Genomic DNA, 27,943 nt, shown 5'->3' with positions numbered 1-27,943 from the left:
GGCCCTTCTCTCTATACACAAAGCTACTCTGCTCAGTCATATCCCCACCAGGTCTCGCTCATGATTGCTATGCGGATGAGACTCAACTACTTCTCTCCTTCCCCCATTCTGACACGCATCTGCTTGCCTGGCAGATATCTCAGCTTGGATGTCGACCCACCACCTCAAGCTCAGCCTCGACAAGATGGAGCTGCTCTTCCGCCAGGGCAAGGCCTGCCCGCTCAAAGACCTCTCCATCATTGTTGACAACTCCAGTGTCCCCCTCCCAGAGTACAAAGAACCTTGGCGTGACCCTGGACAACACCCACTCCGTTCTGCCACCTCTGGTCTCTTGGCAGCTTCCGCTCAGCCCAGTCCAAGCTCTTCTCTGTCCTGTCACCAGCTTCCCCCTGAAGCTAGGACAGCAGAGTCCCTGCCCATCATCCAAAAGCATCTGAAATAATCCCACAGCATCCCCTTCTCACCCTGACCCCTCCCTAAATAAATAATGCCTAACACTGCTTTTTTTAAAAAAAAATTACCCCTTACTAGCTCTGACTTTGATAGCTATTTTGAGGAAAATGTACTTACTATGACTGTGATATGTGGTTGTTCCACTTAACTATTTTAAGATGAATGCACGAAGTCACTCTGGATAAGAGTGTCTGCTAAATGACAAATGCCGATATGGGTGTCCTTAATAATAGGTTCATAACCCGGTGGGAAGGTGGTAATTACCAGTGTGAAGTCGTTTTGAACTGGGAAATACCATCAAACATGGAGGTCATAAGAAGGCAAGTGATTGTTTTGCTCTTTTGCCCATATCCAGAGCTGCTTTCACTTAAATCAAAACGAAGATGAACAGAATCAATTTTGTATCAATAATTTGTATTTTGTTCTTATCATAAACCACAACTGCTGAAGCTGCTGCCATCTGCTTTCTTTTTGTTGACAATTTAGAGGTGCAAGTGAGCATGGGGATGATAGACAAGTTCAGTTGGAGGTGCGTTCAAGTGGATTTTTCCCAGTTGTATGCTGGTATATGGTGCCAACATTCTGTGATCAATCAGGTATTTTAAATAATCTACACTTTAAATGTGGGCACAATCAGAAAGTAGAACAGGACATATGTTAGTGCCAGGTATAAACAGGCTTTACAAAGAAGAGCACAATAGCCAGGTTCATAGTTCTTACATACATATTTAATTTTCTTTATTTAAAACTTTCAAATGACCACAGTAAGAAGTGTAACCTAAATGACAGTGGTGAAGGAGCCCAAAGAACAGGTCCTCCTAAAAAAAGGCCACAGAGACAATGTAGGAGCTGTCTGACTATATAGCACGCACCTTCTCCCACCCCTGACATATACAACCCCAATGGCCAAATCAGATTGGTTAAAACCTACCCATTTCAGAGTATTATATATTTCCAATAAATGTACAACTATACCGCTTGCTACTATTCCTATTTATCGCAACGTTTCCATCGACAGTTTGAGAGTAAAGTCATACTGTATGAAAATAAATCACAATAGGTGTGATGGAAAGTATCGGTAGAAATGTCGAAAATTTGTTCATGGTGGGATAATTTTTGTCGGTAAAAAATAATTATGCGACAAATGCGGTGGAAAGCCTTTATGTGCAAATATTGATTTTAATAAACCATATCGAAGTAAATTTGAGAGTCATGCGATGACATCTGTTGTACTACGACATGGAAAAACATTTGCGTTTATAGGCAGATTAAATCATTTTGATGAACTTTCATGACGGTTAAGTGATGGACGGTGATGAGCTTCATGCACATGCCCATCAAGAGTTTTATTTGAATGCTGGCTACATGAACAAAACTTGTCTGCCAATTAACAAATAAAAATGCTATTGCTCTTATCCATATTGCATCATATAACCTACCCTGTCCACGTTGTCAGCGAACTGTTCTAGACTGGAGAGCATGCCAGTGTTGCCAACTCATTTACAGGGTAAATTGCTAGAGGCAGGTTGATTTGTTGTTAAATGACGTGATGTCATTGCGTGATAACGTAAAACTGCGTCATTACGTAGAATACACAATAACGTTACTCAAATTGCCTGGCCATCTCGGAAAAAAATATGATTTGACATTTGTTCAGTTACATTCTCCCACTATTTTCTGTACTTCTGGCTGTACAATTTTGATTGAGACATGTTGATTTATGTTGTAAGTTCTGTTCAAGATGAAACATTCGTGACCAACTATATTAATTGGGGTTGGCTCGTCGAACCCGTACTACTGCTGCTGCAGTCAGCCAACAATGATTTGCAATTTGCTGAAATTGCTGCTGCCTGTGCACGAGCTGAGCGTCTGCTGCTGACGTCACTCACAACGCACTTTTGCAGCCAGTCATGTGTGTTGTGACTAAGTGTGTGACAGAGAAAATCGTTTTTTGTGTCATTTAGAGGGAAAATGCGTGCATTTTAGCGTTTGAGTCACTTTTCAAAAGTTGCTAAAAGTTCCAAATACATTTTTAAAAGTAGCTAAATGTGTTGCTAGGTGCTGTTTGAAAAAAAAAGTTGCCAGGGTAGTCTGAAAAGTTGCTAAATCAAGCAACAAAATTGCTGAATTGGCATCACTGGAGCATGCGCCAAAACCAGATAGCGCACATTTGTTATTAACGCAACAGTTTGTGACAAAACCATCCGTAGAGTTACAAATGCAATGGTACATGGTAATTTAAACGCCAAAGTTATTTTCATGTGCACGGTCATCACACACAGCTTTTTATCTACAACAAGTCAATTTCTTGGAAACATCTCTGCTGTGATTTTTGAATATTCACATAAAAATCTTTCGCCAATTGGATGGATACCTAGCTACTGAACATTTTTCAAATGTTACTATATTTTAATATCCCGGCTGAAGAGAGAAGAGCCTACATAACATGTTAAATATCAAACATACAGTATACGTGACATTGCAAAGAGGATTGTACTGTACTCAAGTGCAGCATATTTTGACATTTAAAACGTTTAAAAGAAATCTGAAACATTTATACACTGACATACATAGATATATTCAGATTTGACAATAGAAGGTTAACAGAGTTGATGTGCTCCTTTACCAAGAGGTGAGACTCCTACCTCTAGTCTCTTCGAATTCATCGGTTGGAAGTGAATTCTCCATTCTCCTCCAAAAAAAAAGTAAGGCTGCTCAAGATAGAGGTCAGCGGAATATATACTGGGCTGGCCCACAACAATTTTTGAAAATACACTTGTAGATTACACACAAAAATTAAAAATGCATACAGACCTACACAACTTACATATACGAAGCTAGTGGTGCCCAATAGAGACCCTAACTGAATTCTGAAATGCACACTTGGGGGATACAGAGAAAGCCACATTTGTCAATCCGTACCTTTTTCACTATTGTGATACCTACAATAGTGTGACGAATAATGTACAGTGTATGTACGGTGTCCATATTAGGCCAGCCTCCTGACAACAACTCCTGACCGGCTTGTCCTATTATGGACACCGTTTAGTGCCATCTAAATCCTCCTTCATTGCACTATCCAGTTACCATCTAGTCATTGTAACTGCACCTTTTGGAAACTTTGATCACAGACAAATACAACAATCAAAACTAACAGCAACATTACATCACATCATTTGAACTCCAGTTAACATGTTCAGTAACCCATCATTGTTGGTTTCCTGAAGTTGAAGGGTGCAGTATACAATTAACTGGAGCAGTAGCTACCAAATTTGTATGAGTGTATGTTGCTCCCCCTTTGTGTATTAGTTAATGACAAGTACAGTAGATGGGGACTGATCCTTCTGATAGGCTGATAGACCTAAGTGTTAATTGTTTGACGAATGGGTTTGAAGCATTTGGCTTGAGCGGGAATATGATGCCATGCGAAAAGGGCACTTACCACACTTGAATAGGTTTGGCTCAAGGCAAGGTTAAATACATACGATTATAGTAATCCGTGAATTGAAATTTAAAGGCAATGTTCCTGCTTTAGCGGAGATGGCATTCACGGTAAACGCTGCATACAATGAGTGTAAAAAAACATTAAGAACACCTTCCTATTGAGTTTGAGTTTATTTTTACAGGGACAGTGCACATTAATCAACGTTTCTGTAAAAGTGCCGGTTCTAGCCAACCGGCTCATTTACAACCGCAGTCCCAGGGCAGGTTTTTAAAAACAATGACAATACAGACTACCCTAACCCTAACCCTAACCCCCCTCCCTCAGAACAGCCTTAATTCGTCAGGGCGTGGACTCTACAAGGTGTCGAAAGCGTTCCACAGGGATGCTGGCCCATGTTGACGCCAATGCTTCCCACAGTTGTGTCAAGTTGTCTGGATGTCCTTTGGGTGGTGGACCATTCTTGGAACTGTCGAGCGTGAAAAGCCGAGCAGCGTTTCCGTTCTTGACACAACAAAACCGGTGTGCCTGGCACCTACTGCCATACCCTGTTCAAAGGCACTTAAATCTTGTCTTGCCCATTCACTGTCTGAATGACACACATTCACAATTGTCTCAAGGCTTAAAAATAATTATTTAACCGGTCTTCTCCCCTTCACCTACACTGATTGAAGTAGATTTAACAAGTGACATCGATAAGGGATCATATCTTAACTGGATTCACCGGGTCAGTCTGTCATGGAAAAAGCAGTTCTTTAAGTTGTTTTTTTACACTCAGTGTATGTCGGCTCAAACGCAAAATTACCTTAATTTATATCGCGGAATCTATAATGCTTCAGCTTTACAAATATGTCAGTTTTTGAATTAAACCCTATGGTCCTAGCTTACATGGATAAAAATATATTGTAAAAATATATCAGGATAAAAGTAAAAAACAAGATTGATAAATTGTTTCGAATATTAGGATGTTGTAGGTGTAGGTGTATCTCTACTGTAATTGGTAGTTCAATCTGATTAAAACTGAATAAAAAAATAAAGGACAAAATTAAGCAACCATAAAACACTAATCATTGAGCCAGTATTTTTTTAGGTTAAGCCTGCCACCTGGCAGACAGCATTAAGTAAGACTGTCATGTACATACACGGCTATGTCATGTGACCATGTGATGATTTGGAAGGGGGTGGAGGGATGGAATAAAACGCACACACATAACGCACACACACCCACCAAGCCCGGACTCTAGGCTTTGTACAGAAATTGCTGTGTGCCGGCTGCTGCTCCAACCAGGCGACAGGGAGAGTGGATCCGAGTTGGGCTGTGCAGCAGGTTTGTGGACCGCTCGTCCCTCTCAGCTCCTGATGAGGGTGAGGAACTCATCTCGTGTCTTGGGGTCCTCCCGGAACACCCCCAGCATGGTGCTGGTCACAGTCTTGCTGTTCATCTTCTGCACCCCCCTCATCACCATGCACATGTGACTATGCAGGAAGAATGGAGGAGACAAAATGCATCATTATACATTGGTGTTATACAGTGGCAAGAAAAAGTATGTGAACCCTTTGGAAATACCTGGATTTTCTCAACACAGTGTTGTCTGTTCCTTCCAAACAATGCAACTGTAGTTTAATCTGTCCACAGAGAATTTTGCCAGTAGCGCTGTGGAACATCCAGATGCACTTTTGCAAACTTCAGATGTGCAGCAATTTTTTGACAGCTGTGGCTTCTTCCGTGGTGTCCTCCCATGAACACCATTCTTGTTTAGTGTTTTACGTATCGGAGACTCGTCAACAGAGATGTTAGCATGTTCCAGAGATTTCTGTAAGTCTTTAGCTGATACTCTAGGAATCTTCTTAACCACATTGAGCATTCTGCGCTGCTCTTGCAGTCATCTTTTCAGAATGGCCACTCCTAGGGAGAGTAGCAACAGTGCTGAACTTTCTCAATTTTTAGACAATTTGTCTTACCATGGACTGATGAACATCAAGGCTTTTAGAGATACTTTTGTAACGCTTTCTAGCATTATGCAAGTCAACAATTCTAAATCTTAGGTCTTCTGAGATCTTTTGTTCAAGGCATGGTTCACATCAGGCAACGCTTCCTGTGAATAGCAAACTCAAATTTTGTCAGTGTTTTTTATAGGACAAAGCAGCTCTAACCAACATCTCCAATCTCATCTCATTGATTGGACTCCAGGTTAGCCGACTCCTGACTCCAATTAGCTTTTGGAGAAGTTATTAGCCTAGGGGTTTACATACTTTTTCCAACCTACACTGTGCATGTTTAAATGATGTATTCAATATAGACAAGAAAAATACAATAATGTGTGTGCTATTAGTTTAAGCACACTGTTGGTCTATTGTTGTGACTTAGATCAGATCAAATTTGATAATCAATTTATGCAGAAATCCAGGTAATTTTAAAGGGTTAACGTACTTTTTCTTGCAGCTGTAGTTATTAGATGTGGGTGTATGAGAAATGTCCTGTTAGTGACCCATTGAAGATTGTCCAGATATGACCTTGCACAATATATTTGGTTTCATTTGTGTGTGTTTGTGTTTTGACTGACATTATTGCATTGGCAATAAGGTACTTTTTCCTCTGTGGATAGACTTGAACCAAATAGGGTCACCTTAAATGGACAGATATTGCCCAGAAACTACCTCTTTGGGAAGAGAAAGGGCATATTGTTTTCCTAAAACTAAGGATTTGTTAATATGAATGTGTATACACCATACAGCTAACATTCAAGCCACATTTTTCCATAGTGCATCTTTAATGTCTGTTTGTATGGGGCTCTTAATATCAGTCGGTGAGGGAAAAAGGAGAAAGAGACATACGTTGCCTCAATGACGACGCCCACCCCGGCAGGCTGCAGAGCTTCAGTGATCGCCACGGCGATTTGTTTGGTCAACCGCTCTTGAACTGAAAGAGAACAGACAGATAAACACGGTCCAAGTCAGAGAGCAAAGTCAAACATGATATCTGACATGATCGACCATGACATGGCAGGTTCATGGCAGGTTACCGTTTGTTCTAAGTAACAAAACTTACCAGGCTGTCAACCAACTGACCATCTCGAAAAAGGACAATGTGGGAATAGAAATAATGCACGATTTGAATTTTAATGCAATTAATAAATTGTTACTGTGGTAATTACAGTGTAAGTATACACAAATGACAAAGTGCAACTTTGATTAAGTCCTAAAAAAAAAAATACACAAATATTGTCTTTGAGACATAAAAACTCTAGGTGCAGTTCACTTTATTGTCCATCAACTCTCGAAAGTATAAATTGATTGTTATATGTCTGGAAATACCTTGCAGTCGACGGCTGTAGATTTCAACAATCCTGGGGAGAGATTAGGGGAAAAGGCATTGGGGAAAAAAACTTTCATTACATGAGAACACCCAAGTGGTAAGATTTACAGTGAGGCAAAGAGGCTTACATTGTCAAAGAGGGATTACACATTCTTCAGGGACAGAGTGGAAACTAGAAAGAGACATGAGAGCTCTTCACAACAGAGGTCACATTTTACAGTGTCAGTCATATAGGTTGATTTGTATTGGTTTGGACAGGGTGAAGTTGCTAAGAGCTGTTGTAATTTGTGTGTTTAAAAGAATAGACTCAATCAAATCCAACACAGCATTGATTATAAAGAATTTTTGCATACACAATAACTTTGGGAAATCTTTGGATGCATCTATCAGTAATAGGAATTTATCTGCTACATTGTTTCTTCAGGACCCGTAATAAATGTTGTGATTTGATATGAATATTGGGTAAAAAAAGTGCTATTTTTATTGTGTACATTCTGCAATGAGTCTTTGGTTTAAATAATCCCCAAGTCAACATACAGTTCCTTCAGAAAGTATTCATTGACTTATTCCACATGTTGTGTTACAGCCTGAATTCAAAATGGATAAATAAATGTTTTCCCCCTCAACCATCTACACACAGACAATACCCCATAATGACAAAGTGAAAACATGTTTGTAGATTTTTTCCCACAAATGTATTAGAAATGACATACAGAAATATCTCATAAGTATTCACAACCCTGAGTCAATACTTTGTAGAGGCACCTTTGGCAGTGATTACAGCTGTGTCTCTATGCCTAAGAACTTCCCACACCTGGATTGTGCAACATTTGCCCATTATCCTTTTCAAAATTATTCAAGCTCTGTCACATTGGTTGTTAATCATTGATAGATTTTGTCATAGATTTAATTCAAAACTAATTTGGCCACTACGTAACGTAGTGGCCAAATTACGTTGTAACGTTGTTAACCATTTTTCAGATTTTGTCATAGATTTAATTCAAAACTAATTTGGCCACTACGTAACGTTCACCATCTTCTTGGTAAGCAATTCCACTGTAGGTTTGGCCTTGTGTTTTAGGTTATTGTCCTGCTGAAAGATTAATTCATCTCCCAGTGTTTGGTGGAAAGCAGACAAAACCAGGTTTTAGCCTGTGCTTAGCTCCATTCCGTTTCTTTTTTTATCCTGAACAACTCCCTATTCCTTAAAGATTACAAGCATACGCATAACATGATGCAACCACCACTATGCTTGAAAATATGGAGAGTGGAACTCAGTAATGTGTTATATTGGATTTGCACCAAACATAACACTTTGTATTCAGGACAAAAAGTTAATTGCTTTGCCAATTTTTTTGCAGTATTTCTTTAGTGCCTTGTTGCAAACAGGACACGTTTTGGAATATTTATATTATGTCCAGGCTTCTTTCTTGTCATTGTCAATTAGGTTAGCATTGTGGAGTAACTACATTGTTGTTGATGCATCCTCAGTTCTCCCATCACAGCCATTAAAACGCTGTAACTGTTCTAAAGTCGCCATTGGCCTCATGGTGAAATCCCTGAGCGGTTGTAAACCAGTGTGAAATGGCTAGCTAGTTAGCGGGGTGCGCGCTAGTAGCGGTTCAAATCGGTGACGTCACTTGCTGAGACCTTGAAGTAGTTGTTCCCCTTGCTATGCAAGGGCCGTGGCTTTTGTGGCGCAATTAGGTAACAATGGGTGTCTGTTGTTGATGTGTGCAGAGGGTCCCTGGTTCGAGCCCAGGTAGGGGCGAGGAGAGGAACGGAAGCAATACTGTTACACAGCTATCTTCCTCTATGGCAACGGAGTTAGGAAAGACGCATGTGTCTTTGTAGTGACTGGGTGTAATTGATACCCCATCCAAAGTGTAATTGATAACATCACCATGCTCAAAGGGATATTCAATGTCTGCTATTAATTATTTATATCTACCAATAGGTGCCCTTATTTGTGAAGCATTGGAAAACCTCCCTGGTCTTTTAGATTAAATGTGTGTTTGAAATTCACTGATCAACTGAGGAACCTTACAGATAATTGTATGTGTGGGGAACAGAGATGAGGTAGTTATTCAAAAATCATGATAAACACTATTATTTCACACAGCATCAATCCTAGCAATGTATTATGTATCGGCTGTATCACATCCGGCCGTGATTGGGAGTCCCATAGGGTGGCGGACAATTGGCCCAGTGTCGTCTGGGTTTGGCCGGGGTACGCCGTCATTGTAAATAAGAATTTGTTCTTAACTGACTTGCCTAGTTAAACAAAAGGTTTTAAAAATGTGACTTGTTAAGCACATTTTTACTCCTGAACTTATTTAGGCTTGCCCAAACAAAGGGGTTAAATAGTTGACTCAAGACATTTCAGCTTTTCATTTTTAATTCATGTAATTTTGTATTTATTTTATTTTTTACTAAATGTAATAAATGTTAAATTCAGGCTGTAACAACAAAATGTGGAATAAGTCAAGGGGTGTGAATACTTTCTGAAGCCACTGTGCATACAGATGTAGGAACTTAATTTTAGCCAGTTTACTACAGCAGGAAATGTGAAATATAATTTAAACATTTTAAAGTAGAAATTACAAACTTTAGAAGCCTTTTTAAACATTCAATAGACTACAAGTTTTAATTTCCTGCTGAGAGATCAAATTCTGGTGCTTTTCTAGGGGAGTGTGTGGTATTCTGTGGCAGTCACACTGACAACCAGTTGCAAGTTCCAACCTCCAGTGAGTCAATCTGAGTAACAGAGAAGTGGATCACGCTAGCCTCATCATAGCCTGACATCCCTTCCCTTTTGACCCAATGCTCTTTTACAAACATGACCTCTCCTATCCCTGCAGTTCCATCACTTGGCTCAGCAAAATGCCACAGAACAAGAGGATTACGAAGACTTTCAAATGGGCGGATGCATCGATATGAAGGGATAAAACTGTTGCATCCATCTCAATGAAGCACATTTGAGGTTTTGGGTGCAACGCCTTTCAGAGCTCAATTCTTATAAAAATCGAATAAAATTGTATACGTCACATGCTTCGTTGACAAAATGTTTGACTAACAGTGAAATGCTTTCTTGCAGGTCCATATCCAACAATGCAGAGTTAAAGATATTTTTTATAAAAATAGAGTCACACGAGGAATAAATACAGTGAATAACGAATAAAAATAACATGGCTATACACTGAGTGTACAAAACATTAGGAAAATGTAATATTTCCATTCCAGACTGACCAGGTGAAAGCTATGATCCCTTATTGATGTCACTTGTTAAATCTACTTCAAACAGTGCAGATGAAGGGGAGGAGACAGGTTAAAGAAGGATTTTTAAACCTTGAGACATGGATTGTGTATGTATGTATGTATGTATGTATGTATGTATGTATGTATGTATGTATGTATGTATGCATGCATGCCATTCAGAGGGTGAATGTGCAAAAGGCCAGCATCCCGGAGTCGCCTCTTCATTGTTGACGTTGAGACTGGTGTTTTGCAGGTACTATTTAATGAAGCTGCCAGTTGAGGACTTGTGAGGCGTATGTTTCTCAAACTAGACACACTAATGTACTTGTCCTCCTGCTCAATTGTGCACCGGGGCCTCCCACTCCTCATTCTATTCTGGTTAGAGCCAGTTTGCACTGTTTTGTGAAGGGAGTAGTACACAGCGTTGTACGAGATCTTCAGTTTCTTGGCAATTCCTCGTATAGAATAGCCTTCATTTCTCAGAACAAGAATAGACTGACGAGTTTCAGAAGAAAGTTCTTTGTTTCTGGTCATTTTGAGCCTGTAAATCGAACCCACAAATGCTGATGCTCCAGATACTCAACTAATCTAAAAGGCCAGTTTTATTGCTTCTTTAATCAGAACAACAGTTTTCAGCTGTGCTAAGATAATTGCAAAAGGGTTTTCTAGTGATCAATTAGCCTTTTAAAATTATAAACTTGGATTAGCTAACACAACGTGCCATTGGAACACAGGTGTGATGGTTGCTGATAATGGGCCTCTGTACGCCTATGTAGATATCCCATTAAAAACCAGCCGTTTCCAGCTACAATAGTCATTTACAACATTAACCATGTCTACACTGTATTTCTGATCAATTTGATGTTATTTTAATGGGCAAACATTTAATTTTCTTTAACAAACAAGGACATTTCTAAGTGACCCCAAACTTTTGAACGGTAGTGTATGTGTTTGGGTGTCAGTATGTGTGAGTCAGTGGAGGCTGGTGGGGGGAACTATAGGATGGGCTCATTGTAATGCCTGGAATGGAATAAAGTGCAAAAGAGAGTTCGTGCAAAAAAAGGGCCAATGTAGGCAGTCCAGGGAGCCATTTGTTTAGCTATTTAGCAGTCTTGTTTAGAAGTCTTATGGCTTGGGGGAAGAAACGGTTCAGGGTCCTGTTGGTTCCAGACTTGGTGCATTGGTAACGCTTGCCATGCGGGAGGCGAAAGAACAGTCTGTGGCTTGTGTGGCTGGAGTCTGACCATTTTTTGGACCTGTAACACCTAAGCTAAGGCCCTAACAATTTTTTAAAAATAGTTTTTTTACCTGGCCTTATTTCTATTACAACATATTGGATGACTGATTCATATTCCATTCACACAGCTCAATGTAAAAGCGATAGGTTTAGGCTACTACACGATACTTGAATTTTCTCTATACCCATCATGAGGTTGCTACAACCTAGCTTACAAATGAAAGTTTACAACGTAGGTGCACCGGTCGAGAGAAAATCTTTTAGTAATCAAGGTGACATACAGCGACACATTCAATAATGCCTTGCACAAACTCACCTGCATTTAGCTGATCTAGGGTGTAATCATTAGTCCAAACAGTTGAAAATTCAGTTGTGTTTATCCCCGTTTCGTTTGCTTCATTTTAAGAAACGTTTTTCAAAATAATTAGCAGAATGAATACACCCCTAATAGTCTACTTTAAAAGCTGCCACATACAAACAGTATGATCACTTTGCTCGTTGTATAATTCCTTCTCACATCTATTCACTAGTCTGTGACCAGGCAAAAAATTTAAAATAATCCAAGCCAAACCTTCATGCCATAACCGCTAAATAGTTCACCATATTAGCTAACATCATAGTCAACATACAGTTTAAGTCAGAAGTTTACATACACTTAGGTTGGAGTCATTAGAAGAAAGAAATTCAGTGGGTCAGAAGTTTACATACACTAAGTTGACTGTGCCTTTAAACAGCTTGGAGAATTCCAGAAAATTATGTCATGGCTTTAGAAGCTTCTGATTGACATAATGAGTCAATTGGAGGTGTACCTCGATGTATTTCAAGGCCTACCTTCAAACTCAGTGCCTCTTTGCTTGACATGGGAAAATCTAAATAAAATCAGCCAAGACCTCATAAAAATGGGTAGACCTCCACAAATCTGGTTCATCATTGGGAGCAATTTCCAAACGCCTGAAGGTACCATGTTCATCTGTACAAACAATAGTACGCAAGTATAAACACCATGGGACCACGCAGCCGTCATACCGCTCAGGAAGGAGACGTGTTCTGTCTTCTAGAGATGAACATACTTTGGTGTGTTGAGGAAAAAGGGGACGTTTGCAAGATATAACTTTTTGGGCGACTCAACCAAATTCACATAGAAGTGTGTGTTATTCACTGAACAAAAATATTAACGCTAAATTACTTAGTTCATATAAAAAGGTAATCAGTCAATTGAAATATATTTATTAGGCCCTAATCTATGGATTTCACATGACTGGAAATACAGATATCCATCAGTTGGTCACAGATACTTAAAAAATAAAGTAGGGGTGTGGATGAGAAAACCAGTCAGTATCTGGTGTGACCACCATTTGGCTCATGCAGCGCGACATCTCCTTCACATAGAGTTGATCAGGCTGTCGATTGTGTCCCTTGAAATGTTGTCCCACTTCTCTTCAATGGCTATGCAAAGTTGCTGGATATTGGCGGGAACTGGAACACGCTGTCGTACACGTCAATCCAGAGCATCCCAAAATATGCTCAATGGTCGACATGTCTAGTGAGTATGCAGGCCATGGAAGAACTGGGACATTTTTAGCTTCCAGGAATTGTGTACAGATGGCGGCGGATGAATGGCACGACAATGAGACTCAGGATCTCGTCACGGTTTCTCTGTGCATTCAAATTCCCATCGATAAAATGCAATTGTGTTCGTTGTCCGTAGCTTATGCCTGCCCACACCATAACCCCACCGCCACCATGGGGCACTCTGTTCACAGCATTGACATCAGCAAACCACTCGCCCGCATGACGCCACATCTGCCATCTGTCCGGTACAGTTGAAACTGGGATTCATCCGTGAAGAGCACACTGCTCCAGCGTGCCAGTGCCCATTGAAGTCGGTTACGACGCTAAACTTCAGTCAGGTCAAGACGCTGGTGAGGACAAGCACGCAGATTACCTTCCCTGAGACGGTTTCTGAAAGTTTGTGTAAACCCACAGTTTCATCAGCTGACCAGGTGGCTGGTCTCAGACGATCCCTTAGGTGAAGCCGGATCTGGCGTGGTTACACGTGGTCTACGGTTGTGAGGCCCATTGGATGTACTGCCAAATTCTCTAAAACTATGTTTGAGGCGACTTATGGTAGAGAAATTAACATGTAATTATCTGGCAACAGCTCTGATGTACATTCCTGCAGTCAGCATGACAATTGCACACTCCCTCAAAACTTGAGACATCTGTGGCATTGTGTTGTGTGACAAAACAGTACATTTTAGCATTATCACACTGTTTAATCAGCTTCTTGATATGCCACACCTGTCAGGTGGATGGATTATCTTGGCCAAGTAGAGATAACAGGGATGTAAACATATTTGTGCACAAAATGAGAGAAAAAAGCTTTTTGTGCGTATGGAACATTTCGGGGATCGTTTATTTCAGCTCATGAAACATGGGACCAACACTTTACATGTTGCATTTATATTTTTGCCCTGTATAGATCTGTAATTATCATTGAAAGCAAGTCTAAGAAGGGGTAGAGCTGTTCTATGAGCGCCATTTCTATTGCTTCCCGTTCTGAAGTTTTTTGTTGTGTCTTTTACTTTCGTACACCGAAAGTAATTGCAATTGCGCACACATTGATGTCAGACATGCACCTACTGTACCCTAATGCTCTGTTGCCGATGACTGGGATGAATGCAGGAGTAGATTTAAGCAGCAGGACAAGACACCCTTATATCAGTCAAAAAGAGGGTATGTACGTCATAGGCCTATCTGGCTTATAATGATGATGGTCATAATACATTTTATGACACTGTCAAGAAGCATTATCTTAGTCCCAGTAAAGTGACACAGGATGGTCATAATGCTTCATGACAGTGTCATAAAGTGTATTTTCTACAAGTTATTTAAAAAAAAAAAAATGCTGAATATAACAAAGGATTATAACAAAGGATACTTCTTAGCAGGGGAAAAAAATATTTGAATAAATGTGGGTTATTTATGTAGGCGTCATAACCAGCCATACAATAACGCAAAATGTAAGAACAGGGATAAAAATGGGTCATGACCATATTATGACAGGTTATGACAAGTTGTCAGCTGTTATGGTATGGTTATGACTCCCGAGTGGCGCAGTGGTCTAAGGCACTGCATTGCAGTGGTAGAGGTGTCACTACAGACCCTGGTTCGATCCCGGGCTGTATCACAAGGGGTGGCTCACAATTGGCCCAGCGTCAACCGTTTGACCGGGGTAGGCCGTCATTGTAAATAAGAATTTGTTCTTAACTGACATGCCTAGTTAAATAAAAAAGGTTAAATAAAATAAAAATGACTCTGGGTGTCAAGTAAAGTGTTAATTAGAATTTTAGCAACCAGGAAAAGGCTGAGACATTTCTGCATAGTGCATCTAAGTGAAAAATACAACGAAATATAGCTAGCTCTCTTGCTCTCGCTTCTCCTTAAATTTGTTCAAAACTTTTCAACTATTGTCTTTCTCTTTGTGTCAACTACTCAACACATGTTATGCACTGCAGTGCTAGCTAGCTGTTGCTTTCAGTACTAGATTCTGATCCTTTGATAGGCTGGACAACATGTCATGTTCATGCTGCAAGAGCTCTGATAGGTTGGAGAACGTCCTCCGGAAGTTGTCATAATTACTGTGTATGTTTATGGAATGGAGTGAGAACCATGAGCCTCCTAAGGTTTTTGTATTGAAGTCAATCTACCCAGAGCAGGACAGAACTTTAATGTTTCACTATTTAACATTTTCAGAAATTGGTCTTGGATGAATTTGCTGATGTTATCCATGACCAGCCTTTCAAAGTATTTAATGGTATGGGGCGATTATGCTATGGGGCGATAGTTATTTAGACAGGTTACCTTGGCTTTCTTGGGCACAGGCACTATAGTGGTCTGCTTGAAACATGTCGGTATTACAGACTGGGTTAGGGAGAGGTTGAAAATGTCAGTTTAGCCACTTGCCAGCTGATCAGTGCATGCTCCGAGTACGCATCCTGGTAATCCGTCTGCAGCCTTGAGAATGTTAACCTGTTTAAAAGTCTTACTCATGTCGGTTGCGGTGAGCGTGATCACAGTCATCCGTAACAGGTGGTGCTCTCACGCATGGTTCAGTGTTGCTTGCCTCAAAGCGAGCATAGAAGACATTTAGCTCGTCTGGTAGGCGTGGGTCATTGGGCAGCGCATGGCTGGGTTTCCCTTAGTAATCCGTGCTAGTTTGCAAGCCCTGCCACATCAGACGAGTGTCAGTGCCGGTATAGTAGGATTGAATCTTCGTTGTGTATTGACGCTTTGCCTGTTTGATGGTTGGTCGGTGGGCGTAGTGGGATTTCTTATAAGCGTCCGTGTTAGTGTCCCACTCCTTGGAAGCGGCAGCTCTAGCCTTTAGCTCAGTGCGGATGTTGCCTGAAATCCATGGCTTCTGGTTGGGGGTATGTACGTATTGTCATTGTGGAGACGTCGTCGATGCACTTATTAATGTAGCCAGTGACTGATGTGGCGCTCTCCTCAATGCCATCGGATGAATCCCAGAACATATTCCAGTTTGTGCAAGCAAAACAGTCCTGAAGCTTAGCATTCACCTAATCGGACCACTTCCAAATTGAGCGTGTCACTGGTACTCCCTTTGAGTTTTTGTTTGTAAGCAGGAATCAGGATGATAGAGTTATGGTCAAATGGAAGGCGAGTTTTGTATGAGTCTCTGTTTGTGGAGTAAAGGTGATCTGGAGTTATTTTTTCCCCCTCTAGTTGCACAGGTGACATGATGGTAGAAATTACGTAAAATGGATTTGAGTTTTCCTGCATTAAAATAACTGGCCACTAGGAGCGCTGCCTCTGGATGAGCATTTTCGTGTTGACTTATGGCCCTATATAGCTCGTTGAGTGCGGTCTTAGTGCTAGCATCGGTTTGTGGTGGTAAATAGACAGCTACGAAAAATATTAATAAACTCTTTGTAAATAGTATGGTCGACAGCTTATCATGAGTTATTCTAACTCCTTAATATTAGATATCGCGAACCAGCTTTTGTTAACGGACCGTTGGGGAGTTGCAGTGATGAGACAAGATTGTAATTGGATCTCAATTGGATATCACGAAAAAAATAAAAAAGACACACACACCCCAACCTTGAGTTTCCGAGACACTGCCGTTCTGTCTTGGCGATGCATAGAAAAACTAGCTAGCTTTATAATAACCGTGTCCTCGTTCAGCCACAGTTCTTCAGGTCCAGTTGATAGGATATTTTTGAACAGAGCTCGTCTAGTGTGTTCTACAGTGATTCGCAGATAGAACAGACGGTAGGGGTGGTTTATTCACTCTGCTGTAGTTTCATCAGTGCCCCCACTTCGGCCTCTATATGGAACGTCTTTTCCTCTTTCGAGTGTCTGGGATTAGGGCCTGGTCCTGGTTGAGCAGTAGGTCATTGAAGTAGAATTCTTCATCCAAATCGGAGGTTAGTGATCACATTTCTGAAGTCCAGAAACTATTTTCGGTCATAGGAAACAATGGCGGAAACATTATGTACAAAAAAAAATTAAGATTAACACAATATTTTTGGTCAGGAGCCCGTAAAACAGTTTACCGCTATACATGCCAGTGCCATTACCTGAAGTGTACTCTCCAAAATAAAATGTACTCTTTCAAAAATAAAAGTATTGCTGGTATTGTGTTTTGTATGGTGAGCACTGGTGTATCAGCGTATGTGCGTAGCTGCGTGTGGCATAGACACCATGGCCACATGGGTGGGGAAGGGAAGTATGAGTATGTATTAGTGAAAGGGGCTAAGTCTCAGGTATTGGGGTCAGATGGGATCAGAATCCTCTCGTCACATACACACTCCTAATCAGCTTAAGGTTCCACCCTGAGTGGCCTCTCCACCTGAACAGGCTCACAGCAAACACTACCGCTATGCTACACGAACGCTACACTGTAGAAGCTAATGTATAGGTAACCCACTAAACCCAGGTCCAGCTCTCTGGGATACAACATGAGTCAGCCTCTTAGTTCATCACCGTGTTGTAGTTCCTATTATCTAATAGGTGACCATATTGTACTGTATTGCCTGAAGGACCGTCTAGGAACAGATTACATATTCGTACATGATACTGCACACATGGATTGAGTCTAGGTAATCCCAATCCCTCCAATTTCCCAATATCCAACCCTATTGTTAGGATTTTTTGTCATAGGAATTCCATACCTTGGTGCGTTTCCCTGGTATACCGGCAATAACTTCAATAGCTAACGATATCCACACTGAAGAAGGCTGTTAAGTCGAAAGTCTTAGTACACTATCCCCTTTGTTGAAAATAATTTTTACTGCAATCGAAAAATTAAGTAGCTTTTTGCGACATCCATTACATTTTTTTTCATATCACAATAGCAAATACACCATTACACTTTCCATACACTTACCTGGCCAGCTTGCTGAGGCCCAGAACCCTCTTATTGGGGAGGTAGCCTATATGGACCTGGGCGAGAGAAGAGAGACCAATTCTGCCATTAATGATGGCCAAGTTCCGCATTATACCATATTCACAACAACAGACAGTAAATCACGTTGTCCCAAAGTCTGCACTGCCAAACAGACCCAGCTGGCATGATAATGTACAGTATATCTCAGTGTTTGAAGTTGGCTGGATATGACTCAATGGATTCCACCCCATGTCTTCTGTGTATAATAAGACTGTTAGCCCGCTGAGCTAAAGCCTAGGCATTAGCTCAGTGAGCGAACACATTTCTTCTCAACAAGTTCTCATCACGTGATGAAGGGAAGCTGAACATTTGCTTTCCATTCCACCTTGATGGGCTGCTGCGTGGGAAAGATATGAATCATAAGAAGCAAAGACAAAAGGCAACATTTATCTAAAGGCCATCGGAGAAGTGAAGGGGAGGTAAGGGAGTCACGTCTGCACCATGGATAAATAAGCAGCAGATGAAAGCCCCGAAGAGGATTGAGCTCTAGACTCTCCTCCCCATCCAGCTGGTGAGCCTGCTACTGCGTATAACTGGAAGGCTGAATTCCCCCTCCACCCATTCCCCACCAACCCTCCACTCAAATGTCAGCAGCAATGTGCTGAAACGGGCAGAGAGAAAGGGCATGAATGCAAGGATTTCCCCTCCTACTCTTTTCTCCCTCTCTTTATGCTAGGTTGTGATAAAATGCATTTCTGAACAGGGTGTATAAAATAAAAAATAAGAAATAAGAAACGCAATTCACTTTGAAAAAAAAGGGATTCACGTTTGATTAAAAGTGGGGTTCAGATATGGGCATCATGGTTTTTCAAAGGTATATGGTGTAAAAGTAGGCCTAACAGCATAGCTCAACGAAAACAAATACCACCTTGTTGTGAGGTGATAAGAGACACTAAAAGCGTTAAAAGATGACTGACTGGACGCACAGAAATCGGTGAGTCATTATAGCGCTCGGCGATCGGCTCAGATAGATGCGCGGGGAAATATATAAGAGTGTGGATAAGAGGCGACTAGCACTTGTGATGACAACAGGGAGCCATCAGCGGGGGAATGAGGTGGACGCGAGTAATGTGGCCTTCTGACAGCCAACCGCTGACAAACAAACACACACCACAAAGACAAAAACGACCAGTGTGTGTATGTGTCCAGAGTGAGAGAGTGCATAACACTTGCTACCGCTATCATCACGGCACATTTGCACCGTGAAAAGGATATGAAAGGATCAATGGCCTCCCTCTTTGGTCTTAAATGGCAAACACCTGCAGGGTAAGATGAGGGGAGAATAGAGGGGAGGATGCTAGGTCTACAGTACTAAAATGTCAAAACAGACAGAATTTACCGTGTCTCACTTGAATCCCCACTGACAGGATTTCAGTTGATTTGGGATGCGTTCCAAATGGCATCCTATTGCCAATATAGTACAAGCAGTGTACTATACAGGGAATAGGGTGCCATTTGGAATGCCGCCTTGGTCAGTGCCGGTGGCCATTTTTCCTTACCAGTAGTTTAATCACAACTGGGCTCAATTACAGGCTCAGTGGACAAAGGCCTTATCAGTGCCCCTGAGGATGTCTCTACATGGGGCACTTGTTTGGGGTGTTTAGCAGTGGGGTATTACGCGTGAGAGTACAGTAGCTTACAAATTTTATTTCAAATTGTGGCATCACCTCAGCCACAGAATTAGGCCTACAACTTCAACCTCGCACACAAAAATGTATAAAAATCAACCATGCAAGCCAAGGTAATATAGAAAGTAGGCCTACTCCTTGTTGTGAACAAGATTGTCTGAGAAGCACTTTCGCTGAGTTAAACATGTGTATAAACCTTTTTTTAACATTTTTATTGTGTTGATTTATTACAGGATCCAACCTAGAAGAGATTCCCCATAATTGGAGATTGTGCATCGTGGACTGGTGTGGGTCTGGGGTGCAAATAGGTTACCCTTCCAAAGATGGGCACCAGGTGGTGCTCGCACATGGAGAACATGTCAATGTCCTTTACGATCACCATCTCGTCGTGGTCCTCGTCAAAGATTGCGTCGTTCAGCACGTCTGCGGAAGCAAAGAGAAAAAGAGAGTGAGACGGATGAGTGCGAGGCCCATCGAGTCGACGCCATACAGCTCCGAGACACTTAACAAGACGCGCAACAGACGAGACCAGACAGCCCTCGGCAACCTAATCATTCACTCTACCTCCATTCCATAAGCCTGCTGTTTCTATCTGGCAAACATTGTAATTATATCTCGACTCCCATATAGCCCTACCGCTCTTCCTGTTTGTCATTTTATTTCATTTTCTCTCCTAGCGGAGCTCATATCATTGTTCAAATAAATCCATGGGTTTTTATCTGTTTGTGGCGATGCGCCCTCCCTTCTCCCTGACGGAGGTTTTTAATTTCCTGGCCGCCTATCTACAGCGGTTGGGTTGGAATGGGAGGTAAAGTTTCCATGGTAACATGGTTGAGTGAGTGGACTGTTTGACTTGTTGCTTTAGGGTCCTGCCTTGTTGTTTTGCCACTTGTCTGTACAAGCAGCAGCCGGTTTGGGCGCTACGGCGATGAGATCACTGGTTAAACTAACAACAACAATAGTTTCACCATAGGCTTAGTGTTTGATAAGTCAGACAATGCATGTGTAGGCCTATATGCTTATTGTCACTCTGGATAAGAGCATCTGCTAAATTAATAACATTTTAATGTATAGCAGGGGTACTTACTATGAGAAAGTCCACATCACTAAGGACTTAAAAATGGTCCACACACCCCCACACAGTCTTTTCCCTCAGGAAGCTAAAAGAAAAGTTCTACAGCTGCACCATCGAGAGCATCTTGACTGGCTGAATCAATGCTTGGTATGGCAAATGCACCACCCTCAACCACAAAGCACTACAGAGGGTGTTGCGGACAACCCAGTACATCACGGGGGCCAAGCTCCCTGCCACCAAGGACCTCTATATCTGGTGGTGTCAGAAGGCCCGAAAAATTGCCAAAGACTCCAGCCACCAAAACCAGACTGCTCACTCTGCTCTGGTACTGTTTCCCGGACAGTAGCATCGGCTCTTGGACCAACATGCGCCGAGACAGCTTTTACCCCCAAGCCATAAGACTGCTAAATAGCCATAGGACTGCTAAATAGTTCATTAAATGGTTAGCCGGACTATCTGCATTTTGACCCCATCTTGCGGGCTTCTATGCCCACTCACAAGACTATATACAGTGTATACACACACACGCTGACACTCTCACCCAAAATACCCCACACACACACTGCTACTCAGTTTATTTATTATTATCTATCCTGCCTAGTCACTTTACCCTGCCTTCATGTACATATCTACCTCAAATACCTCATACATTGATCTGGTACTGATACTCCCTGTATATAGCTTCATTCTTGTGTACTTTATTCCTTGTGTTACTATTTTTCTTTGTATAATAATTATCACAGACAAACTGCAAAACCACAACAAGGCAGGACCCTAAAGCAACAAGTCAGACCGTCTGCTCACTCACCATGTTACCATGGAGACTTTACCTACCACTCCCACTCCAACCCAACCTCAGTAGATAGGCTGCCAGGAAATGAAAAACCTTGCTTTGCATCCATGGGAAGGGCTCGTAAGCAAGCATTTCATAGTAAAGTCTACACCCGTTGTATTCGGCGCATGTGACAAATTAAATGAGATTTGACTGAATTCCTAATAAAACAAATATATATATTTTTTTTTTTAACATTTTTTTATTTTATTATTATTTTGGGACCCGCAGTCTGTATTGACCCTGCTCTGGGTCCGGATCTGGACCACGGTCCATCAGTTGAGTATGGCTGATGTATAGGATAAGAATTATTAGAATATCAAGTGCAGTTTCACTAGACTGGTTAAAAGACTAAATGAACAAATGCTGATTTCACATCACTGTTAGAATATTATGATTTCTTTATTGACAAGTGAAGTTGAAGAGTAGGAGGTAACGGTCTTTCATAGATTCACTGCTCTCTGACACATTCAGTAGGTTAGAATGAAGTCACTAAGAACATTGTTATCTGTCCATTGATGATAATATTTGACCGTGCTTAAAGGAACAGTGCTACTGTTTGGGTTTCTCCACTCAAGCAGTACTCCAAATGTCTCTCTCCCAGCCCGGTATTTGTTTTTCCCGGTAAAGCTCTACTGATGAATTGAGCACCATCCCCAGTTCATCTCACCAACCTGAGGGCAGCAGATGTTCAGAGAGCAGTTGCCCCTCACCAGTCTGGTTCTCTACAAACACCCCCACCACACACACACACGTGACAGGGCCACAGCAAAAGAACAGGAAATCAAATCAGCATCAACTCATCTCAGACAAAAACCACAGTCACTATGGCTACATTACAAATTGTTAGGATGTCAAGCAGAGGGGTTGAGAGCGCTGGTGGCCAACCTGCTTTCTCTATCCCCCTCTCCCTTTTTCTCTCTCCCTTCCTCCCTCACTACCTTTCTCTCAATCCCCTGTAGCAGTGCTGTCCTCCCCCTGCCCCTTCGCATCAACACCTAAATGAGAAAGAAGCACCTTAATGATTGGTTGACACATAGTGCATCCCACAATGCAGGTGATGGCTGCATGGTGCACTTGGTGAGAAGCAACCGCACCAACTCGAAGGAGACTTCATCCAAAAACTGCAAGTCTGACAATTTTATACCTATAAAGCAACACTTTGAAAGGCGGTGACCAACGATGGACTTGACAAAAGTGATTCGCTCAAACGTGACATATGCATATTGCTTACTGCCTTCAAATGCAGCTATGAAGGATATGCCATTCAGGTTTTTCTTGGAATCTCATGTGTTGATAGCATTATACATATGCCATTCATGTTTCTCTTCCTATGAATACCTTCTTTCTAATGCATAATAAGCACACAGCATAATGCATAAACGAGAAGTAACATGAACCATCTTCATAATGCATTATATGCTAAATATAAATATAATAATGCATGACATAGGTGCTATTAACTGCTCATAAGCATCTAGATAAGCAATTAATAATCAACTAGATTATGAATTATACAGCCTAGTCATAATGCCCTATGAACTAAATTTTATAATGCACTATATTAAAATAATAAGGACAATGAGCCTCATAGGGCTAGACTTCCATTCCACTACGAACCCTTTTTTTAAACACACGCCGTCTTGCGCAACAAACACGAGTCATTATTTTTATTAGCACACAGAAATGACAAAGTCTGGGTCAGCATCGAGGGATTTTAGTGGAAATTCTGTGACTAAGTGAGAATGTGTAGAAACTAAGTGTGTGTGTGTGTGTGGGTGAGAGAGACTGTCCACTGTTGGAGTTAGAAGACCCTATAAAGTAAGACCTACCAGTTCAGCCCTGGATTATTCACACTGACATCCTGTACGCCCTGGGCACTCATAAAACTAGTTACTTATTTGCTCACACAAACAGACACACACATGCACACACACACGAAACACACATGGCATGTGCAAGCAACCACACAGTCTCACACTCACAAATACACAAACGTATGTGGACACCTGCTCGTCGAACATGTCATTCCAAAATCATGGGCATTAATATGGAGTTGGTCCCCCCTTTGCTGCTATAACAGCCTCCACTCTTCTGGGAAGGCTTTCCACTAGATGTTGGAACATTGGTGCGAGGACTTGCTTTCATTCAGCCACAAGAACATTAGTGAGGTCGGGCACTGATGTTGGGTGATTGGGTCTGGCTCGCCGTCGGCGTTCCAATTCAACCCAAAGGTGTTCGATGGGGTTGAGGTCTGGGCTGTGTGCAGGCCAGTCAAGTTCTTCCACACCGATCTCGACAAACCATTTCTGTATGGACCTCACTTTGTGCATGGGGGCATTGCAATGCTGAAACAGGAAAGGGCCTTACTCAAACTGCCACAAAGTTGGAAGCACAGAATTGTCTAGAATGTCATTGTATGCTGTGGCATTAATATTTCCCATCACAGAAACTAAGGGGCCTAGCCCGAACCATGAAAAACAGCCCCAGACCATTATTCCTCCTCCACCAAATGTTACAGTTGGCACTACGCATTGGGGCAGGTAGCCTTCTCCTGGCATCCGCCAAACCCAGATTTGTCCGTCGGACTGCCAAATGGTGAAGTGTGATTCATCACTCCAGAGAACACGTCTCCACTGCTCAACCCATTTCATGAAGCTCCCGACAAACAGTTATTGTGCTGACGCTGCTTCCAGAGGCAGTTTGGAACTCGGTGGTGAGTGTTGCAACCGTGGACTGACGATTTCTACATGCTACAGCACTCTGAGGTTCCGTTCTGTGAGCCTGTGTGGCCTACCACTTTGCGACTGAGCCGTTGTTGCTCCTAGAAGTTTACACTTCACAATAACAGCACTTTCAGTTGACCATGGCAGCTTTAGCAGGGAAGAAATTTGATAACCTGACTTGTTGGAAAGGTGGCAGTCAGCTCTTCAGTAAGGGCATTCTACTGCCAATGTTTCTCTATGGAGATCGCATGGTTGTGTGCTCGATGTCATACACCTGTCAGCAACAGGTATGGGTGAAATAGCCAAATCCACTTATTTGAAGGGGGTGTCCACATACTTTTGTAGTGTATATCCATATATCCACTGGCTCACTGTGACAAGGCGAATATGACACCTATTGCGGTTTTCCGCAATCTGATTAAACCTATTCCTGGACTAAAAAGCACTTGGAATGAAGATTCTCCTTTGAGATTCCCCTTTGTTTTTCATCCAGGCTTAATCTGGGTTTGTGAAACTGGCCACAGAAGTTATTCAGCTCTTCAAAATCTTCAATTCAATGACATTACACATTTAAACAAAGTGGTGGTGCAGAACAAGAGCCAATCCAAAAAGGGAGAGAATACCACTTGCTTCAGTGCTCCTGAACACACATTCGTGACTCATCGTGACTCTTCACTTTTTGCTGGATTTACTGTTTGGTTTGGCCCCTCACGTTTCCATACCACTCCCACAACACCTCAAACAGGGGGGGGAAGAGAATTGAATCCATATAGACCAGACAGGGTCCAAGCCTTCTCAAGTTATCTATTTTGCATGTTTTTCAGCTAGGGAGGACGAGTGTCACTAACACATTCTCCGTGTGTCTCCTCAAACATATTACACAGAACCTCAAAGTGCTCCCCGCGAAACCAACTCCAGATGGGTTTTTGGTGGGGGGAGGGCAGGGGTTAATAATACTGCGAGGGGCAGCTCCCCAGCTCCACCACTAAAACAGTCCCAACCGTGGAGAACAGAACCAATAAAGTCTGGTAAGGATGACCAGGGGACTTGTTGAGCCTGGATATGCACGTGAACCGTTTCATAAGGATGGACAGAAATAGCAGTATTGTGTAGAAAGAGGGATTTCAGACAGATGAGTGAAAAGTGCATCAACTGAGAATATTAGAAACAACATACTTATTGTAGGGTTACTTGTCTATGAATGTACGCTGAACATTGACTGTAAATCCTTCTTTCTTGATGTACTATTTTGTACTCAACTGCTCTAAATCACATACTATGGTCATTTGAGTGAAGCCTGTCTCCAGTGCCAATGATTTCAAATGTTGTACTGCACATCTCTAAACAAGAATCTGTAGCTCTTATACTGAACATTGTTTTACAAAAAGCAATCAAGTTAATTGAATGTGTAACTAAGCATCTTCTGAAATACCTGACCATAGGCTAAGGATGTAAGAAGTGTGTATATATACAGTATCCGTCAAAAGTTTGGACACACCTACACATTCAAGGGTTTTTGTCCATCTGGTTTGCGCTTAGTGGGACTCTCATTTGTTTTTCAACAGGACAACAACCCAACACACTTCCAGGCTGTGTAAGGGCTACTTGATCAAGAAGATGAGTAATTGAGTGCCGCATCAGATTACCTGGCCTCCACAATCCAATCACCCGACCACAACCCAATTGAGATGGTTTGGGATGAATTGGACCGCAGAGTGAAGGAAAAGCAGCCAACAAGTGCTCAGCATATGTGGGAACTCCTTCAAAACTGTTGGAAAATTAATTCCAGGTGAAGCTGGTTGAGAGAATGCCAAGAGTGTGCAAAGCTGTCATCAAGGCAAAGGATGGCCACTTTGTAGAATCTCAAATATAAAATATATTTTGATTTGTTTAAGACTTTTTTGGTTACTACATGATTCCATGTGTTATTTCATAGTTTTGATGTCTTCACTATTATTCTACAATGTATAAAATAGTAAAAAAATAAAAACACCCTTGAATGAGTAGGTGTGTCCAAACTTTTGACTGGTACAGTATATATATATATATATATATATATATAACAGCATAATAAATTACATATTTCTCCTCTCAAAACAGATTTCTTGATTGGAGTTCAGTAGCCTAAGTAAATGACATCTAAATGTCTATATTTCAGGTAAATTAAAAGGTTTCGTTTTAAGGTTATCCATGTCACTTTTTTTTTTACAACATAGGAAAGTGTTGACAACTTGGGAAAAGGGGCATTCCGACTGACTCACCTTTGATTTTCTCCTGGTAGCCCTTGGTGAAGAACTGCATGGCTGTCGCGGCTCTCCACGGAGTTTTTAGAAGTCCCTGTCTTTGCGGGTCCTCCCCGAGCCCCCGGAGAATAGTGGTGTAGGCAGCTGCAAGACTAGGCAAGTTCATCTCATTGTCTTCCATACTTCGGGTGCGCTCATGCTTCCAGACCTCTACCACTGAGGACCCTGTGTGCGAACTCGACTCACCGGCCGTCCCCGTCCCTTGAGATAGGCCTACCAAGATCCGGTTGTCTTTTTTTACCAAGTGTCCGTTAATAGAACTTTCGTTCGTAGTCGGTTTACTGTCAGCTTCACTGTCGTGACACTGTTTTGAGCGCTCCATAGTTCAGAATTGACGTAAGGTCTTTTCACTAATGGAGGATGCGCTTTCCAGTGTTTTCGCTTAATGGACACAGCTTTGTTTTTGAACGCACCACCTGCTGAGTACACTGCCGTCACCTGAATGTATCAAAGTACATGAAGCACTCTCAGACGTTGGTACCCCATGGCTTTATAAGCGATATAATCCTCGTGCATTTCTATTGGTCGAGCATTTTGTGAACGTCACGTTCTGTCAGTTGTATGTAAGCCAATGGAGAACATTGCTTACAATGGAGAACACCCAAACTCCTTTCTCCGGCCAAATGCTATGCCACGCCCACGGATGTTAGTTTCTTCTCTGGAATGAGTCTGGCTCTGAGTACCTCCCTGTTGGTTTTGAGAATGAAAATCTCTTCTAGACCGTCTGATTGGTCCCAGAAACCGATGGTTTGGGCGTTTTGAAAATTCGTCATTGGCTTTGGTACTCTGATTGGTTAGGGATGATCCAATCACTGATGACTGTTTTGGCCAATGCCTCTCATTTTGAGGTCACCATAAACCACTTCAATTATGGCAGTCTCTAACAAGGTTTCCATCCAACATTTTTATACTAGTAAAGTACATGTCAGGTAAAAAAATGTAGTGAAAGGCCTGATGTTAATAGAACATTTGTCAGTAAACTTTCCAAATGCGAGAAATGTCGGTGGAAACGCTTTTATGAGCAAATATGTATATAATAACAAAGTAAACTTGGAGTCATGTGATGACATGTTTTGTGTGGTCCTCCCACTATGACTTGTCAAGAGAGCATGCAGTTTATTAGGCTACAGATTAAATGCATTATGAACTTCACAGGGTGGTGAAAGTGCAAGGTGATGAGCTTGATGCTCCTTTCCAA

The 27,943-nt window shown here is 41.7% G+C and overlaps 1 protein-coding gene across 1 annotated transcript; it reads right to left on the bottom strand.

Annotated features, from left to right (window-relative positions):
* Positions 1-517: 517 nt before the first annotated feature.
* Positions 518-27,241, bottom strand: LOC111968403 (GTP cyclohydrolase 1). Its single transcript, XM_023993889.2, has 6 exons — positions 26,704-27,241; positions 20,123-20,232; positions 18,122-18,177; positions 7,211-7,242; positions 6,731-6,815; positions 518-5,371 (listed from the first exon to the last, which is right to left on the bottom strand). The coding sequence occupies exons 1-6, from the start codon at positions 27,065-27,067 to the stop codon at positions 5,245-5,247; spliced, it is 774 nt and encodes a 257-aa protein (XP_023849657.1). The 5' UTR covers positions 27,068-27,241; the 3' UTR covers positions 518-5,244.
* Between the last annotated feature and the right edge of the window lie 702 nt (positions 27,242-27,943).

This window comes from Salvelinus sp. IW2-2015, linkage group LG9 (assembly GCF_002910315.2).
Source record: "Salvelinus sp. IW2-2015 linkage group LG9, ASM291031v2, whole genome shotgun sequence".
Taxonomy (NCBI): Eukaryota; Metazoa; Chordata; class Actinopteri; order Salmoniformes; family Salmonidae; genus Salvelinus; species Salvelinus sp. IW2-2015.
The sequence above is the reverse complement of the archived record's forward strand: the minus strand, read 5'-3'. Positions and strand labels throughout refer to the sequence as shown.